Source organism: Emydura macquarii, unplaced genomic scaffold (assembly GCF_026122565.2).
Source record: "Emydura macquarii macquarii isolate MOO-44397 ecotype Brisbane River unplaced genomic scaffold, CSIRO-AGI_Emac_v2 contig_2768, whole genome shotgun sequence".
In the NCBI taxonomy this organism is placed as follows: domain Eukaryota; kingdom Metazoa; phylum Chordata; order Testudines; family Chelidae; genus Emydura; species Emydura macquarii.
The window spans coordinates 36940734-36957634 of NW_027132905.1; the positions used below are offsets into that span (position 1 = coordinate 36940734).

A 16901-nucleotide genomic window follows, 5' to 3' on the forward strand; every position below is an offset into this window, starting at 1 on the left:
TGAGTTAAAGCACCTGTGCAGTTATGGCGCTGCTTGAATAATTCACTGTGGTGGCTGTGTTTTGTTAGTCTCTGCAGGGTGTTTTTTCCAAGAGGATAATATTGGCATCTTTTAAGTTTAATATTTAATGAGATCTGTAAAAACAGCAGCTGTATCCAATCAATACTAATATAGCACAGCGAATGCAATGGCCATAAAATACAGAATAACTTCAGCTCTGTCATATGCCCATAACTATAGCAGCCAGAAAGCAAAAACATTTTATTTTTTTTAATGGGGCATGCCAGTGGTGTTGGTTTTCTGACTCCAGGATGTTGGAAATGAAGGCAGCATTTATGAGAAGGTATGAAGAGTGCTTGTTCTTGTCTGCTCTCAGCCTCTATGGTCCTGATTGATGGCTTTGTCTTGCTGCCACAGTGAAGCAATTGCCAGACCCTTGGTCTGGGATTTTCTCTTATTGCCCTCTTCAAAGTGTGCTGCTGGCTGGGCAGTCAGTGGGCAAAGTGATGTTCAGTGGGCGGTTCTGGATCTCTCTCTCTCAGCAGCTGGAGATGGCAAGCTTGGCAGAGCTAATGCATGTAAGTTCCTGAGGCCGACAGTGATTGCTTTGCTTTCTAGTGCTTCCTACCACGTTATTGGTGCAGCTGTTCATCCACCCTGCCAGTCCTGGGGAGCGTGGAGGAGTGGCTGCCCTCAGGTCAGATGCTGAGTGATGGAGATACTGCTCCATAAACCCAGAGGCACCCAGCTGTCAGGTTTGGCAACAAAATGTTTTTAAGCTTATTGGTGTCTTGGGGCCAGATTCTTCTCTCAGGTACTCCAGTGGTGTAAATCTGGGTAGGTGCAACTGAAATAGCAATAAATGCTACTAACAAAGATGGCTCCAGAGAGGGGAGAGCAGGATTAAGCATCCCTCCCACCCCCGCTATGCCACAGTTCAGGTTACTAAATCCTATCAGGCTTTCAGAGAAGGCCAGAGATGTTGGAGTCTATTACTGAGCTAGGAGAATGCAGCGAGTCCTTTTCTCACTTCTCACGTGGCTGCTGCAGAAGAAGGAAAAGCCACTATTGATTTTCCTAGATTTTTCTTTCTGAAAAATGATTCTCAGTGACGTGAGTTTCCACAAAGCAAATGTCTCACTGTTACCGCACATCCTGCCAGCAACTTGAGAGAAGCTGCAGTCCTATCTCAGCCAAGGACAGCTCTGAAGATCCGGTCACCAAAACAAATGCTCTTTGAAAGGGTTTGTCAGTGCTGCGCAGGAAGAGGTACAAGTACCTAAGTTTGCTGAGAGGTCAAGGACCTAATTTAAACCTTCTAGTTTTTTAGGAGACTCTCTCTTTAATAAAATTTGCATAGACCAAGTGGCTCAGCAGCTGGCCCCCCTTGGAAAGTTGTGAATGCCTGATAAGTGGAGTTCCTGCCAGAAAGGAAGGAGAATAAAAATAAAAAAGTCTGTTAAGCAAGAGACTAGCCCTTTGTGCGGGCTGTGCAATCAGTGGAACCATAGTGTTAATTTAGCAGCAAAGAGGCACTAGGAACTAAACCGACATCTTTCATCTGCGCTGCCATGGTTGCATTCTCTTGCCACCCTCCCAAATCCTGAAGAGTACCAGTCCTGCCTACTGCCGCACACTTCCTTCCAGTGTGCGTGCGCAGAGAGACTTTAACTCCCAAGGTTCTGGCCTTCTGTTGAAGCTGTTCTTTGGCTTCACCTCCAAACTTCTGGTATCATGGGGAAATCTTGCGTGGGCAGATGCCGGATTAGTTGTCTAATAACCGCTTTTGAAATAACCAACTGCACTGGACCCAGCAACTTAGATATCCCAGGCTCTGTGTGCCATTCCTAATCACCTGAACTATTCACTGGGAGTCCATTCGGTAGCCAGTCAGCCACTGGCCAGGGAGGGTGGAGAATTCTCAGGCATAGCAGGACTCTCAGTGCAGGATTTTCAGAGCATCAGATTTCTCTGGAAATGGCAGGAAGAATTCTGTACCGCTCCTACAAATCTCACAATCAGCCCTGTTTGGATCCACCCTTTTTGACCCCTAGTGTTGGTGCTTTTGGTTGTCCTCTACATTCCTGGACTGGAAATGCAGATAGAGAAATGAATAACTTTCTCCTTTGTATTTTCAGTGAGTTATTTTCTTAAATCCTTATTTATTTTAGCTTTCCTTTCTCATCATCTGCTTGGTTTCCCAATAATTTTGTGCTTGCAGGAAGCAGAGATGTTGGTGGTAGATATTAAGAGAAGTCAAGAGTAGGAGACTTATTTCCTTGTGCAACAGGGCGTTGGCCAGTGGTACAAGTAGCCCTTAGCAAGGACTTACAAGGGGGCAATGCCTTGTTTTGGGGAGCAGCCTGTGTTAGTAATGCATGGACCAGTCGCTAGGTGCTTGTATGTGAAGAATACTTGGCCTGATTCACAGGTGGAAAACAGATTGCATGAAAGAATGAAATGCAAACCCAGCAGGAGGGTTATACAAGGGGGGCCTTTGCTTGATCACATTTAAAATGTGTTTGTAGAACTGAGGTGATGGGAATTACATCATACTCTGTCCTTCCACTGTGTATGCGGGTAAGCCATTCTGGAACCCAAACAGCACTCGCATGTGGTTAAAATACATGTCATTCAGCTAATGTCTAGGGGATTATTATAGATCTTTAGTGAATAATGAAGCTTTCATACACTCAAGTATCACTCATTCCCAGAAACGCACTGTTTGGCAGTGCTCCTTTTGTTACAAGCTAAATGGCAATTATAAAAAATAATAAGGTGAGAAGTCCTAGCTGTGCATTTATTCTGTGTTGTTGTTACTGGTGGCAGGAGGAAAGGAAGGGAAGAATGAGTCTTCAGGCATTTGTGGGGAGTTAGCTATGGGATTCCCATTAATGTTAATGGGACTCACAGGGATAAATCTCTGTTCACATAGAAAAAACGTACCCCCAGCTGTCAGTAACATTTGCCCATCACAGTTCTCTAGTGGGGCTCAGGGTTTGGAAGGCATTTTATCATTACCCTTATGATGGTGACACCTGAACTCCGTGAAGGCCAACGATTTGTCCAAAAACTTAGGAACCCATATTTTTAAGTGTCCGTAATTGGGCTGGAAGATCTGCTGTTGGTGGGCACTTGTATGACGCTAAATTCTTTGTCGGTCTTCTGACCTCTTTTCCTTCTGGCTTTCTCAAGTATCAAAACAACCTCAAAGGAAAATTAATCCACCAAGTGCTGTACGAATTACCAGTGCCGCAGAAAGGGGCAACTTCTGGCAGATGGCTGAAATTCTGCCTTTCTTATTGCACTAGATTTTTCCAGAGCTCTCTCCAGAGCACATTGTTATGTCCTATGGCCTGAGCGTAACAGGGTGGATGCTGACCTCTGAATTTCCCTGATTCTGCGGCTCTGGCTTAGCCCCTCCACTCACTGTTATGTAGTTTAATGCAAAGTGTAATTTACTGCTGGCTGCTGTACAATTTCTGGAGTGCTGTATTGGTCTTATGCTGCAAGCAGAGCAGCAGTCTGTGCAGTTTGTTTATTTTTCCAAAGTTATCTTTTAAGAAAGAAAATACCACTTTTTGTGATGGAAAAACCAAGAATAGCTCCCAGCAGCTTGGCTGAGATTCTGACTCACAATTTCATTCATCCCGTGGCAATCACAGGAATACTGGCGGCTTTCATCCTGTGGATTAGTAAAGCCCAGATTGCCGCTGACCTGCCGCTACTTGATGCTCCAAGGGAAACTGCAAACAAATGTTTGCACTTGGGCAGTTGTGAGCCATTCACTGGGAAGGTGGGAAACCCCTCCAGAGAAGCTTGCTCTGAGGGTGATTATCCTTGGAGGGTTTGTTGCGGATCCCCCCAGACCCTCTTTCAGGGCCTGACTGCTCTGGATCTCTCTGCTCCTGGGGGCTCCCGTGGGTGCATCGCATGGTGTACAAAGATGTGAGGGGTCTGGGGAGCGTTTGCAGTGGCTGACGGATTGTGAGACAGGCAGAGGTTCTCTTTGGTGGAAGATAGGTTCCAGCATGCGTTCCACATTAGGCATGGCCTGCTAAATGCAGCAGCTACAACCCATGCATCTTCAAGAATAGCTTCAAAGAGAAGCCAGAAAATGACTCCCTTTGGCACATGGCTGCTGTGCTCTGACTCCCAGCTCTAGTGCAATCATAGAAATGCAGGGCTGGATGGGACCTGCTATGGCAGGGCCAAGTAAACCTGGACCATCCCTGACAGGTGTTTGTCCAACCTGTTCTTAAAAGCCACCGATGACGGGGATCCCCCAACCTCCCTGGGAAGCCTGTTCCAGAGCTCAGCTATCCTGGGAGTTAGGAAGTTTTTCCGAATACCGAACCTAAATCTCCCTTGCTGCAGATTAAGCCTGTTGCTTCTTGTCCTATCTTCGGCGAACCTGAAGAACAATTGATCACCGTCCTCTTTTTATAACAGCCCTTAACATATTTGAAGACCGTTATCAGGTCCCCTTCCCCCCACGGTCTTCTTTTCTCAGGACTAAACATGTCCATTTTTTTTAACCTTTCCTGGTAGGTCAGGCTTTTCTAAACCTTTTATTGTTTTTGTTTCTCTCCTCTGGACTCTTTCCAGTTTGTCCCCAATCTTCCTACAGTGCAGTGCCCAGAACTGGACACAGTACTCCAAGTGGGGCCTTGCCAGTGCCCAGTAGAGCAGTACAGTCACCTCCCGTGTCTTACATACAACACTCCTGTTAATACACCCCAGAATGATACTAGCCTTTCTGCAGCTGCATCACATTGTTGACTCTCATTCAGTTTGTGATCCAGAATAACCCCCAGATCCCTTCCAGTAATACTACTACCTCGCCAGTTATTCCCCTTTTTCTAGTTGTGCGTTTGATTTTCCCTTGTCTTTAATTCTCCAATTTGTCAAGGTTGTTTAGAATTCTAATCCTGCCCTCCGAAGTGCTTGCAACCCCTCCCAGCTTGGTGCCATCTGCAGGTTTTATAAGCAGGCTCGCCACCCATTATCCAAGTCATTAATGCAGATGTTGACTAGTACTGAAGCCCTGCCACGGGGAGCAGTGCTTGAGACAAAGGCAAGCTGTTTGTGTTGGCAGATTCCACACGACCTGAGGCAGGAGGGAGCCTGGTTGGCTGGAATAGAAAAGTGCTGTCTGGTTCAGGGAATAGAAACCAGCCAGAAAGGTGTGTGGAGAGGCTCTGTCACCTTAACTCTCCGCTTCAGTTCCCGTCCCACCATCCCGCACTCCTGGCTGCTCCATGCATGGACCTGTCTCATCCGGTGAGCTCGAAGTGTGTGGCCTAGCCAGACCTGTCATGGTGGCGTTTGCGCTGCTCTCGTACAGAAAGGTGCTTACTACCGCGCCACCTCAGTGGTTACTCTTTGCCATCGCAGTGCTCTAAATAAAACCTGATAGCAGTAACAGCCAACGGGAAAAGACAAACTCGGCACGAAGACTGTGCACGCCACACACCTGCGTTTCTGGGCTGGAAAGCTGCGCATGATTAGTTGTCGTGAGAAATCTCTGGCCCAGGTCCCGCTGGCAAAGGCAGCATAATGATGCTGAGCTGTTTGGATGGCCTGCAGTGTTTTGACTCGTTTGTGCCACCGCTGCGTGGTAACGTAATGTCCTTCTCTGGCACTGTAGGCACGTGCGGCTAGGATGTGCTTCCCTTGAGTGGCAGCATCGTGTCCCAGTTCAGCCTAGTCCCTGCTTCCGTAGGCAGAGCGTCTACACTGCCTGTAACTGATGTGACTCAGGATGCAGCTGTGGCCGGGGGAAATCAGACTGGAAGGATGGCCCTGTGGCTCTTGTGCGAAGCATGTTATCAGCGTGAAGTTCGCTGCCCAGCTGCTGACCTGGTTGTATCTGCAGTCTGTAAGAGTGAGAGGCCCTGGCCTTGCAGTAATGCAGCCACTGCCTCAGTTTACCTCTCCAGTCTCTCAGAGCAAAATCAAAACGTCATCTCTTCTGGGACACTGAGTCCACACAGAAGACCCAGACCAAGCCCACGTCTTCTTTGGTCCTAGCCTCTATCACAGGCGTCTCCCGGAGCGTGATGGGGGGACTCTCAGAAATTCCTGCTCTGGGCCCTAACAGGCAGATGCTCAGGATGTGCCTAAGGCACAGGCTATTGCTTTTGCTGAAGCCCATTTCCTGTCCCTGGTTCCCACTCCTCCTAGTAGGGAACCAAGATCTCCTGCTTATTCCACGTCTCTCCCTTGGGTGGGAAAAGAGCCATTTCTACACAGGCTGCCTCCTTTCCCAGCATCCCTGGCTCTTTCTCAAACTTCCTGTGACTCAAGGACCTCTTGATGGCAGCTGGCAGAGGGGCAGGGGTACACAGGGTCAGGAATCCCGTAAGTTCACCCAAGGGATGTCACATAAGGTCTGTAATGAAAGTTTGTGTCACAGGGTTTGTCACAGTCATCACGAGAGCTGTATATGGGAGGAGTTACCTACATATGCTGAAAATGATCATCTGTAGGGCTGAGAGTTAGGGCAGGTCACTGAAAGGTGACCCACCTACGCCTGGCAGGCAGGGAGAAGAAATACTTGTCTCCTCACTCTGGCTGGTCATGTGCAAATTGAGTATGCTACAGTCCACAATGGATGCCCATTTACAGTCTGAGCAAAATGCTAATCAATAGATTATAGGGCCAAGTTGTCCCTCTGTTCTTTGCTTGTGGCACAGAATAGTCTATCTCCTGGGGCTGTGATACTTATTGTAATACAACAGCTTTATTGCTGTTGTGCTTAGTATGGGAGTCTGGGGTGGTGCTGGTGTCCTGTGGTTACAGGAGGTCAGACTAGGTAATCTAGATGGTCTCTGCTGGCCTTGAACTCTGTCACTCTAAAATGCAAAAAAAATGAGGCGTTATCCCATTTGGGGGTAAGGCAATGAACTTTTGAAACTGTATCTGGGGCACAGATGATCCTAGAGATTCCTTCAATGTGTGAGGACAAGCCGCCAGGGGGCTCAATCGTATGAGAAGGGATCTCAGCCCAACTGGCTGAAAAGGCTGGGGAAAGAACTTGGGATAAGCTATGTTGTAGGGCATAGGGCAGTGGCTTTCAAACTTTTCTCATTTGCAGATCCCTAAAAAATTTCGACTGGATGTGCCGACTCCTTTGGAAGTCTTAGACATCTGTGGACCCCCAGGGGTCTGCAGACCAGAGGTTGAAAACCACTGACATAGGGGAGTGTCTTGTTAGTACCTTTTAGGCCCTAGAAAGTGTGTTCTGATTTTCTTTTATACATAACCATTTGTTTCCAATATTCTTACTCTGTCACTTTATTAGCAAGGGACGGAGGTTTTCACTATAGATCTAGATCTAAGGGCTAAGCAAAGTGGTGATGCTGAGCTGCAAGCTACAAGCTGATATGTTCTGCTCCCTTGGGAATAGTGGCTATATGCAGGAATGTTCAGTGGGACAGGGCACTGCAGAGGGACAGCTGGAGGATTCAGGGGTCGGTGTGTGCCTGTCGTTAAGCTGTTCAGAGAGCGAGGCCTATGGAGGTCTGGAGGGCCATGCTTGTGTAGACAGAGGCTGGTGGTTTCAGGGAGCGGGTCCACAGCCGGTGCAGGAACAAGCATGGCTCCCTCGCTGTCAGGGCAGGTGGTGGTGAGGTGGCCTGCAACCATGGTGCCCCTGGGAAGCGTCCCGCTCCCACCAGCCCCATTTGCTCTGGGCTGTAATAGCAGAGCTGGATCCAAAAGATGCCTTCAAGGGGCAGCACGCTCTGTCACGATAAGGTCAGAAGCAATACACTGACCAGGGACAATCACCTGGAGCTTCCTGTGAAGACTGAGACAATAATCAAATGCATGAGCCCAGCCAGAACAAGCTCAGACTTGCACATTCCAAAGGAGGGGCCATCTATCTCCTCTCACAGAAAAATGCCTGGAGGAGGAGAATGTGCTCAAAGGTAGAGAGGCTGCGTTCAAAGGAGACTGGTGGGTCTGCGCGTTCTGCATAGAGGAGTCCTGCACATTTCTAGCTTTTGTGATCAGCCCAACCTGCCGGTCGGGTGCCAGCACGAAGGTGGGCGGAGTGCACCATAAATGTCTATATTGTCTGTATAACTTCCTCATGAAGGGTCCAGGGCTCTGATGCTAGAAGTTCTGGATGACCTGGTCTGTCCAGCCAGAAAAGCAAGCAGTGGAAATGGAGTTAAGTACAGTTGGATTCTGGTTGATATCTTTTCTTTTCTGAAATCCAATGTTTATTTCATGCAAACTTTGACTCCTTTAAAAGCTGTATGTCAATTCAGTTTGGAGGGGGAAAGCATTAAGGTGTCTTAGTCTAAATTTCACTCCCCATTTACAATTTTCAGCTTGGAAAATGTTCCCTTGGTTAATCTACAGAAAGCAAAACGTTGCCAACTTCATCTTGCTACTTTCTCTGTCGCTGAATATATTTAACCGCTGAATATATTTAATATATTAGCACGTTTGGGACATAATCCAGTGGGAAAGCCGAAAGACAAAAACTTAATGTTAAATAGCTAAAATTTCTTATTCTCCAAGCCAACTTGAAACCAAACTGGGACATGACACATACTGGTATTCCAGGAGTACTCGGAGGTCCCACAGTATCGCGGGCTAGTACTGTACCAACTGTGCATTGCCAGACAGCTCCTGCCCCAAAGATTTTACAGCTTAAATACATAAGACACCAAAGCAGTAGGCAGCAGAGAGCGTCATGGTCCCTGTTCTTCAAATCTGATTCACAGGGAGACTGTGACTTGCTCAAAGTCACGTGGAATCTGTCAGTGGCAGGAGTTGAGCATTAGATCTCCTGAGCCCCACACCAGCATCTTCGTCAAAATCCTCCTCTCTCTCGTGGCACTTTGACGTAGTCTTACCAGCTTTTATTGCTAAAACTCAGAAACCCTAAATATTCTGCATTCTGGAGTATAAGTATATAATTGTTCATAATATTTCTAGGTGAAGGGGAGTGTTGATGAAATGTAGTGCACAGTTTGAAGTACCGCACTTTCCTCTCCCATAATAACCCCAAGCCAGTGATAGAAAAGTTGTATAAGGGCCAGTCTGGTTCCTCCTTCTACATGTGTTGAATTTTTCCCTTCAGTGCATTCTTCGGTGCTCTGCCCAGCCCAGGTTTAAATCATGCAAGCAATGAGTTTTCCATGCTTTGGTGAAGCCAGAGCACCTGATATTTTGCCACATGTCTGTACAGATTTGCAACAGTGCAAGGCATTGGTTGGAAGGAAATCCATCTGTTTGCACTGTTGTGTGCTGCAGAACCAGGTGCTAGGCTGCTGAAGAACTCCAGGCGGCCTGAGATCAAGGTGACATGCATAATGAATGTGGAAGTGAAACTTGGAGGGGTTAGTGTTCTGGATGTGATTCAGACTCCTGGCTTGGGTTTGTTCACAAGGAGTCTAATTATAGCACTTTGTCTTGCATCCTTTTAAACTGCAATGATCTTCCCTCTCTGTAAGGGATCTAAATTGATGTTTGTCATGTGCAAAAGAATGAGAGTCCCAGTAGGGACTGTCTGATACATATTTGGGGGTTCAGACTTGTGCTGGTTGTGCCTGAACTGCTGGAAGAGGCATTTGGCTGAATATATATTTATACCCTAGATGATGGTTGGGTTGCCATGGCAGTTAAAAAAGAGAGGGAGATGCTGTATCCTCAGCAGAAATAGCCACATATTTTCAATATTTTAAGTATATTTGTAGAAAATGTGGCTGGATTTCACCAGGTGTCTGTAAAATGATTCCTGAGTTCCCCCCGACTTTCTGTCTGAGACTGGGGCTGAGGCACAGAGTCCCCAAGCAGTTCTGACTTGGTTTTCTATTTTTAGTGTGCATTTATATACTTAGATTTCCCAGGGCACCCGTCAAACACTCTCTGCACATTACAGCCACTGAAAATAGGAACTGCAAAAGAGACCCAGCTCCCTTGGAAAGGCAAAATCTCCCTAAGCCCGGAAGACTCCATTAAAACACCCTGTCACCCTTAGCCAAGCCAATCCCAGCCCATGTGAAAGCCTATGAAAACAGGTGAGTCTCATCCTGAAGAGGGCTGACAAATCCAGGGCTCCAATGATTGCCAGGCTGCCGAGTACCGTGAGGCTTCTTGGGAGGCCCCGGGGGAGCCAGCAAAGGCAGCGTGGGGGGTGCGCCCCCTGGGCGGTGTTCTGGAGGAGCTCTGGGGCCGTGATTGAGCCTCTTTAGAGCATTGGATGAGAACATCCGTACTGGGTCCGACCGATGGGCCATCGTGCCCGGTACCCTCTCTGATGATGGCCAGTGCCAGATGCTTCAGCGGGAATGGACGGCACAGGCCAATGGGCGAGTGACCCGTCCCCTGCCGTCCAGGCTCCAGCTTCTGGCAGCTGCTGTAGTGCGGGCACAATCGCTGCAGGCTCTGTCCTGGCGGAGAACAGGGAGGCAGCCAAGCTGCATGGCAGCATCCGGGCATTTCTTTCTGGAAGCAGGTGGTAGCATCCCCATTGTGAGGGGGGGCCGAAGGCAGAGCCCCCGAGCACACACATAGTGTGTGTCCCTCCCTGCTCCTCTCCATGGTAACCCGACCCTCACTCATTGCTGGGGGTGCACACAGAGACACTCAGCGCTGCTCTCCTACCCCCACAGACCTAGCTCTTCTGGCAGCCTTGTTTCTTCCCCGTGGTCTGGGCTAGCTGCTGCCGGTCCTCGTACAGCTGTGTGAAGGCGAGATTCTTGATCAGCAGCCATGATTGTTGCAGCTCCCCCTGCAATTCCTCTCCCCTCTGGGGTCACTTAAAAAGACACGTTGGCCCTTTCTCTTTAAGAAGCACCCATGGTTTCCACAAATCTGACAGCCGAGCTAGTCTTCAGGAGCTGCTCTTCCCTGGGACTTGAACCTGAACTTAACCGAGATGATGAGCCCATTTATTAATAAATGCATTGTGCTCCATCTGGGCTGCAAGAACGTGCCTGGATGAGCTAACTTGTATGTGGAATTCGCCTTGGCCCTGGATATCCACCATTCTGCTCCATTCTTGTAGTGCACCCATCACTGTGGCATCCGGACGCTGCCTGTCAGTACCATTCCTCCAGGGTGTGATTTTGGATTAGGGTGCTGCTGCCCCAGCTGACAATCCAGCCCCCTGAGAAGGATGCTCCTGCCTGGTGGGCCTGTCTCCGCTCATTCGCTCGAGCCCTTTCTTGTCAGGAGGGGATTCCACGCTTCATCCCCTGCATCCTGTCGCTCTTCCTTCTTTTCTGTGCATTGCTATGTCCTGTCCTCCCTCCCTCCCTCGCTCCTATTTCCGTGCCTCAGAGAAGGGCTGTGGGAGGCCCTGAACACAAGAGCTAGTGGGGGAGGACACGAAGAGAATGAAGGAGGGTCCTGAATCCTGACACTCAGCGCAGTGAGTCACGGAAGCTGAGGCTGCCCTGAAGCACAGAATGGGGCTGGGACCTTTAAGCACGTTTTTCCAGTTTGCAAATTTCTCTGTCTGCCAAAGCCATTTTTGAGTCAGACAAAATGGGGAAGGATCTGCCATGGGCTGTTTTCAGGTGTTGTGTGCTTCAAATGGAGTGTGCAGGGAATGTCTGTGTTTAGACGTGTCTGGCGTTTCAGGCTGAGCGAGCGTTCCCGCTGAAGCACCTAGGCTCTGGCGTACAGCAGGGCTACTGCTTCAGGGTGGTGACTAGCTGCACGGCGGGGCAAATGCTGGAGTGTGGTCCTGTCTGATGCATCGAGGGGCCAGCACTTGGGCGCTTCCCTGGCCCTGGATTCTTAGGGATGTGAGCATTTTCATGACACAACCTTTTTTGTTGTTTTGAAGTCTCTGTAACTGCAGCAAAAAGCCTTTCCGGTTAAACTGTAAATCCCATTGTGACAGCTAATGTCAAATACTGAAAGTTAAATCCCATTCATTAAGCAGAGTCCAAAGAGAATACAACACAAAATTAACTTCAGGTGCAGGGCAGAAGGTGGTTTTTTAATTAACCAAATATCAAGTTGCTGTTTTTGGAGGGATGGCCGTAGAAATTGTGCATTTTCCTGATTTTCCCCAAACTTCAGCAACGAGCCTTGGTAAGAAAACAACAAAAAGAACACAGAAACCAACTTGTGACAGAATACAGAGCAATTTCCTTCTGCCACTGACAGTGCTGCGGCCGGTACAACCCAAAGAGCGATACAGACACACACACCCTCCCCTTCAATAACAATCCTTCCTTTCACAGGGAGGCCGACACTGAACCACAAGTAAAGTTCCTTGTAGCAAAGCTGCTCATGTCAGTATCTGACTCTGAGTTCACAAGCCCCCCGATAGTGATCACTGGTACACATTGGGTTTTCAGGATTATAACCGCTCCAGAAAGTCAGCTGACCTCCACAGCATTCCTAGGCCCCTCACTTCATTCTCTGTTAAAAAGTGTGGTGATGTGCCGAACCCTTCCAGGCCTTGCCATGCTTCAGTCAGCTGCACAGTGGGGACCTGGTCCAGGATAGTCTCTGACTCTCAGATTCTGTCTGATAATGGGTGGAAGAATAAGAACTCCAGTGCTTCTGCCCTGCACACATCTGGGGTTGTCCACGCACAGAACTGCTGTGCCATACACGTTCCCTGCGGGGTCCCATGCCATCTCAAGGGTGCGGGGTGTTCTATCATGGGGCATTCTGCATGTGATGCTCCCAGTGGTGATGCGAGAGCCTGTATACCAGCCTCAGAGCAGACTGTTAGAAACCAGGGCACAGATCCATGGTTCGCTGTGAGTTCTAAACTCAGATTTCACCAACCAACCACATCGCGTGCAGACTCGTGGGCCCTTTAACAGCCTTAACGCAGTCTCGCCACCCAGGGGAGCCTATCTCTGTGGCAGATGGCCCCTTACACTAAGAATCACAGCCATATTCAGGTTACTCCTGATCCAAAAGGACTAGTCACTTACCCAAGTCAGTTGCGCTTTATGGCTCACACCAAAGACAATGGGTGTAGCCAATCCTATAATAAAATAAATGAAGATTTATTAAAAGGAAATTAAGGAAAAGGAAATTAGAGTTATTTACAAGATTAAAGCAAACGAACATAGACACACGAATGAGTTTCAGTCTTAGGTTTGAGAAGGTAATATAGGCTTCTATAATCAGCAAGTTCTCTTTGTCCTTGAGGGCTAACTCAGGCTAAGCAGCTGGGGACCTCTTGCTTATGCCTGGAAACACCTTGCTCCTCCACCCCACCCCACCCCCAAGCGTCCAAGCAGCGTTCGTTCCTTTTGGTCTGGGGTTTTTAATCCCCCTCCTGCCATGTGGTCTGAGCTACAAACTCAGCTGATGGGAAGAGTCCACTTGCATGACTCATCTTCTGGGTGGAGGGGAAGGGAGGGGAGAGAGGAGAGGAGAGCAGAACAGTAGGAGTCTTTAGTCCTTTTGTTGATGGTTTCTCAGTCTAGCTGTAGGGAGTTTCCAGTTGTAAGATCCAGCCAGAGCCTGTTGGGGGTGTGTGTGTGTGTGGGAGGGTGGGTGGGTGTAAAGTAACAATTTCTGTAGAAGAGCAGCTCTTCACGCTAATTAATGTCCCTCTCCTGTATGGCGATTCATATAGTCACAGAGGCTGACAGTACAAGCACTCAAAAATTACATTACGATACGGATCCCAGATATTACAGGTAAGATTAATGCAGGCAGCTGGTCACAAGCATTTGATAGGCTCGAAACACTGCACACTTTCTATCATTCTAATACTTATCAATATTCACCTACCAGTGAGCCAGGCAGATTCCAGCTTGGTATCGGTTAGTGCCCGCTTGAGATCTGGGGATCATGATATGAGCTGGCATCTGGCCTGCCAGTGTGTCCGTGCCAATAACGAATAAGTCAGAACCACAAAATATCCTCATCCTCGCCATGTGTTTATGCCAGGACCCAGCTGGTTAAATTTGTCAAACCCAGAGAGCGAAAGGGTTTTCTGTTGCTACAACCATTTCCCCTTCCCCTCCCCCCCCCCCCCAACGCTCTGTGCAGGCTTCTTCCCTTCTTTCACTTGCAGCTCAAGCCTCTCCCACTCAGTGCTCCCCATAACTCCCCCTGCGGCTTCGCCCTCCCGTCCTTCCGCCTACCATCCACCCAGCTCCTCTGCCCAGTGTCCCCTGGTCACCCTCACCCACTCGCCACTTGGTGCCCTTTTTTATGCCTCTGCCGGTTGATGTATGCCAGGTCCCCTCCCTCTGCTCCTTCAGCTCCGCCAAGCATCCCTGCTACAAGGAGCATGTGCCACTCTGCGTCGGCCTGGATGGCACCAACTTGTGCTTTCAGAGCCTCCCGGCTGAGGCCATGGAACTGTGACACTGTTAGCGCGGTGTTACTGAGACTGCTCAGTGTCACTGGACCCAGCGCATTAGGGAGACCAGGTGGGTGAGATAATATCATTATTGGACCAGCTTCTGCTGAGGAGGGAGACCAGCTTTCGAGGGACACAGAGCTCTGGAAAGAAAGATCCAAAGAGGAGCTCTGTGCTGCGCGAAGGCTCGTCTCTCTCACCAGCAGAAGTTGATCCAATGAATAATAATCCCTCCCCCCGCCTTGTCTCGCTGAGGAGTTGCCTATTGCTGTGCAGCGTCTGAGAGCAGCTCCTCCCTCTAATCTCTGGGCAAGGTCCCCTGGGCGCAGCTCCTGAGCTCACCGCCTGGTGGCTAGGAGCAGGAACAGCTGGGCAGCTCCTCTGGCAGCAGCTACTGCCACGAATTTGAGAAGGGGAAAGACAAAGTGGTGCCGGTTCAAAGAACAAAGGAGAGTCTGTGTTCACACGTATTTAAACACGACCCTCCCAGACACACACCTGAAGGGATGGCTCTGTATTGGCATAGGGTAGGCCAGTTCTTACCTGCACTTCCAGGGGGAGGCTGTGAAAGCAAAGCCGACAGTCGGGAGCGGCACCCCGCATGTGCTAGCTAGAGCTGCTATGGAGCCAGTGGCCTTCCATGGTAGTCTGCAGGCTAGTACTTACTCCTGGGGTTTACACGGGCTCCCAGCATCCTGGTACTGGCCATGAAAGGGTGTTTGGGCTGGGTAACGTTAGTACTGGGGAAGGGTGCCGGATTGACCGTCCTGACGCCCTCGGCGCTAGCCACGTGGGGGTCGCAGGGTCAGCCTGCCCCACCCTGCCATTTGCCTCCACTCTGTCCCAGAGGGGCCCGCGCTGGGGATGCGCACACATTGTGCGCGCACGATGGGCAGAACATAGGAGAGAGGCGTTTAACCTGCAAGGCCCTCTGTGTTCCTCCAGGTTCCCGAGCCGTTTGGTGTTACGTGCTCCGCTGTAACGAGCCAGCTTTCCCAAAGGCACCCTGGATGGATTGCACTCTGCTGTAGGATGTATTTTCTTCCCTCCTTCCTGCGACGTCGTCATCCACAACTCGCCTCGTCCGACGGTGCCTCTGCCCTCCACCATGAATGATGATCAGAGGCTGCACGGCAATGCGGTAGCTTGGCTGGCCTGTTCGGGGGTCTCGGTTCTAGCCAACACCTGGGGGATTCTGAGCATAAGCGCCAAGCAGAAGAAATGGAAGCCCCTGGAGCTCCTTATCTGCACGCTGGCTGGGACTCACATTCTTAACATAGCCGTCCCCATCACCATGTACTCTGTGATCCAGCTCCGGCGGCAGCGCTCGGACTACGAATGGAGTGAGGGCCTCTGCAAGGTTTTTGTCTCCACCTTCTATACCTTAACCTTGGTCACCTGCTTCTCGGTCACCTCCCTGTCCTACCATCGCATGTGGATGGTCCGCTGGCCCGTCAATTACAGGTAAATCTGGCTCTCCCTGGGAAGGGTTGGGTTGCCTTTTTTTACCTCAGTTTCTTTGTTTTTAAAACATGATAGAAATCCATCCAGTGCAATGACTTGCATTCCAAGTTGGCATGAAGTAAATCTAGAGATGGAAAGCCCCACGACTGTAGAAATTCTGACTCAACCTAGTGACCAGCTCTGAGCAGCGCAAGCAGCATGGTTTTAGTTAAAATCTCGGCTTTCAGAACAAGCTAATCCACTGCCGCATTCTGGGAGCATGATGTATTTGAAACCTGGCTTCTTCTGCACTTACCAGCCAAGATGAGAGTTCTGTATTTCCCTCTCTACAGAACCTGATCTTGGATGATAAAAAAAAAAGCTTTTCAACTCCCCCTTAAAACAGCAAATGTCCCGTCTGAATTCTGCCAACACAACAGCATTAGACCTGGTATTTTGGAGAAGAATATTGATCAAAGAATTATCCTTCAGAGTTTATTCTTTGAGCTTCTGAAATGCAGCATAATCACAAACACTCAGTACAGTCTTTGGGTCTCTGATATGATTGGGTCTAATCCTCTATCATCACTTTCTCTGTAATTGTAATGTAGTTCCTCTAATGTTATCTGCACTGCAGAATTTTTTCCTGCTAGCATCGGTTCCAACCAACCCACTGAGAAGCCGGTCACACTGTGTGCACTTCCTGGGGCTTTTGGGGAATTGTGAAAACTTTCTGTCCAAAAGGAGCTGTGTGATTCACAGTGTGGGAAACCGCTTCTGCATTCCCCCCAGAATCCTTTTCTTCTGATAACACCTTCTAACTGGAGAGATGTTTACATAAAAGCAACATCGTGTCTGTCTCCTTCTTATTTCTTGTACATGCACCTGGAACTATTCTCAGAATATTTCCTTTTATCTCCCTTTAACCAATGGCTTCCATTAGCTATTTCTCCTTAACCTTTTTCGTATTCAGCTGCTGCTGTAGGAGTAGTTACTTATAAATAGATGACAAACTGTCTGACGGGTGCCTTCAAAAGAACATAAAGCAAAACAAAAATTACTCTTATCTTCAGATTTAGAAGCAGAGCTTCAGTCTTGGAGAAACTCTATAGAAAGCTTCTGAATTTGGGACCCTGAGCCTGAA

At 48.9% G+C, this 16901-nt stretch overlaps 2 protein-coding genes across 3 annotated transcripts in view; both read left to right on the plus strand.

The window, feature by feature from the left end:
* RPL22 (ribosomal protein L22) overlaps window positions 1–16901 on the plus strand; it is a 382415-nt gene that overhangs the window by 246995 nt on the left and 118519 nt on the right. The gene's annotated exons all lie outside the window — the stretch shown is intronic.
* GPR153 (G protein-coupled receptor 153) overlaps window positions 1–16901 on the plus strand; it is a 59685-nt gene that overhangs the window by 5741 nt on the left and 37043 nt on the right. For both annotated transcript variants that reach the window (XM_067566681.1, XM_067566680.1), the window contains exon 2: window positions 15260–15778. In XM_067566681.1, the coding sequence (XP_067422782.1) occupies window positions 15423–15778 (356 nt within the window). In that variant the 5' untranslated portion in view covers window positions 15260–15422. The remainder of the gene's footprint in view (window positions 1–15259; window positions 15779–16901) is intronic.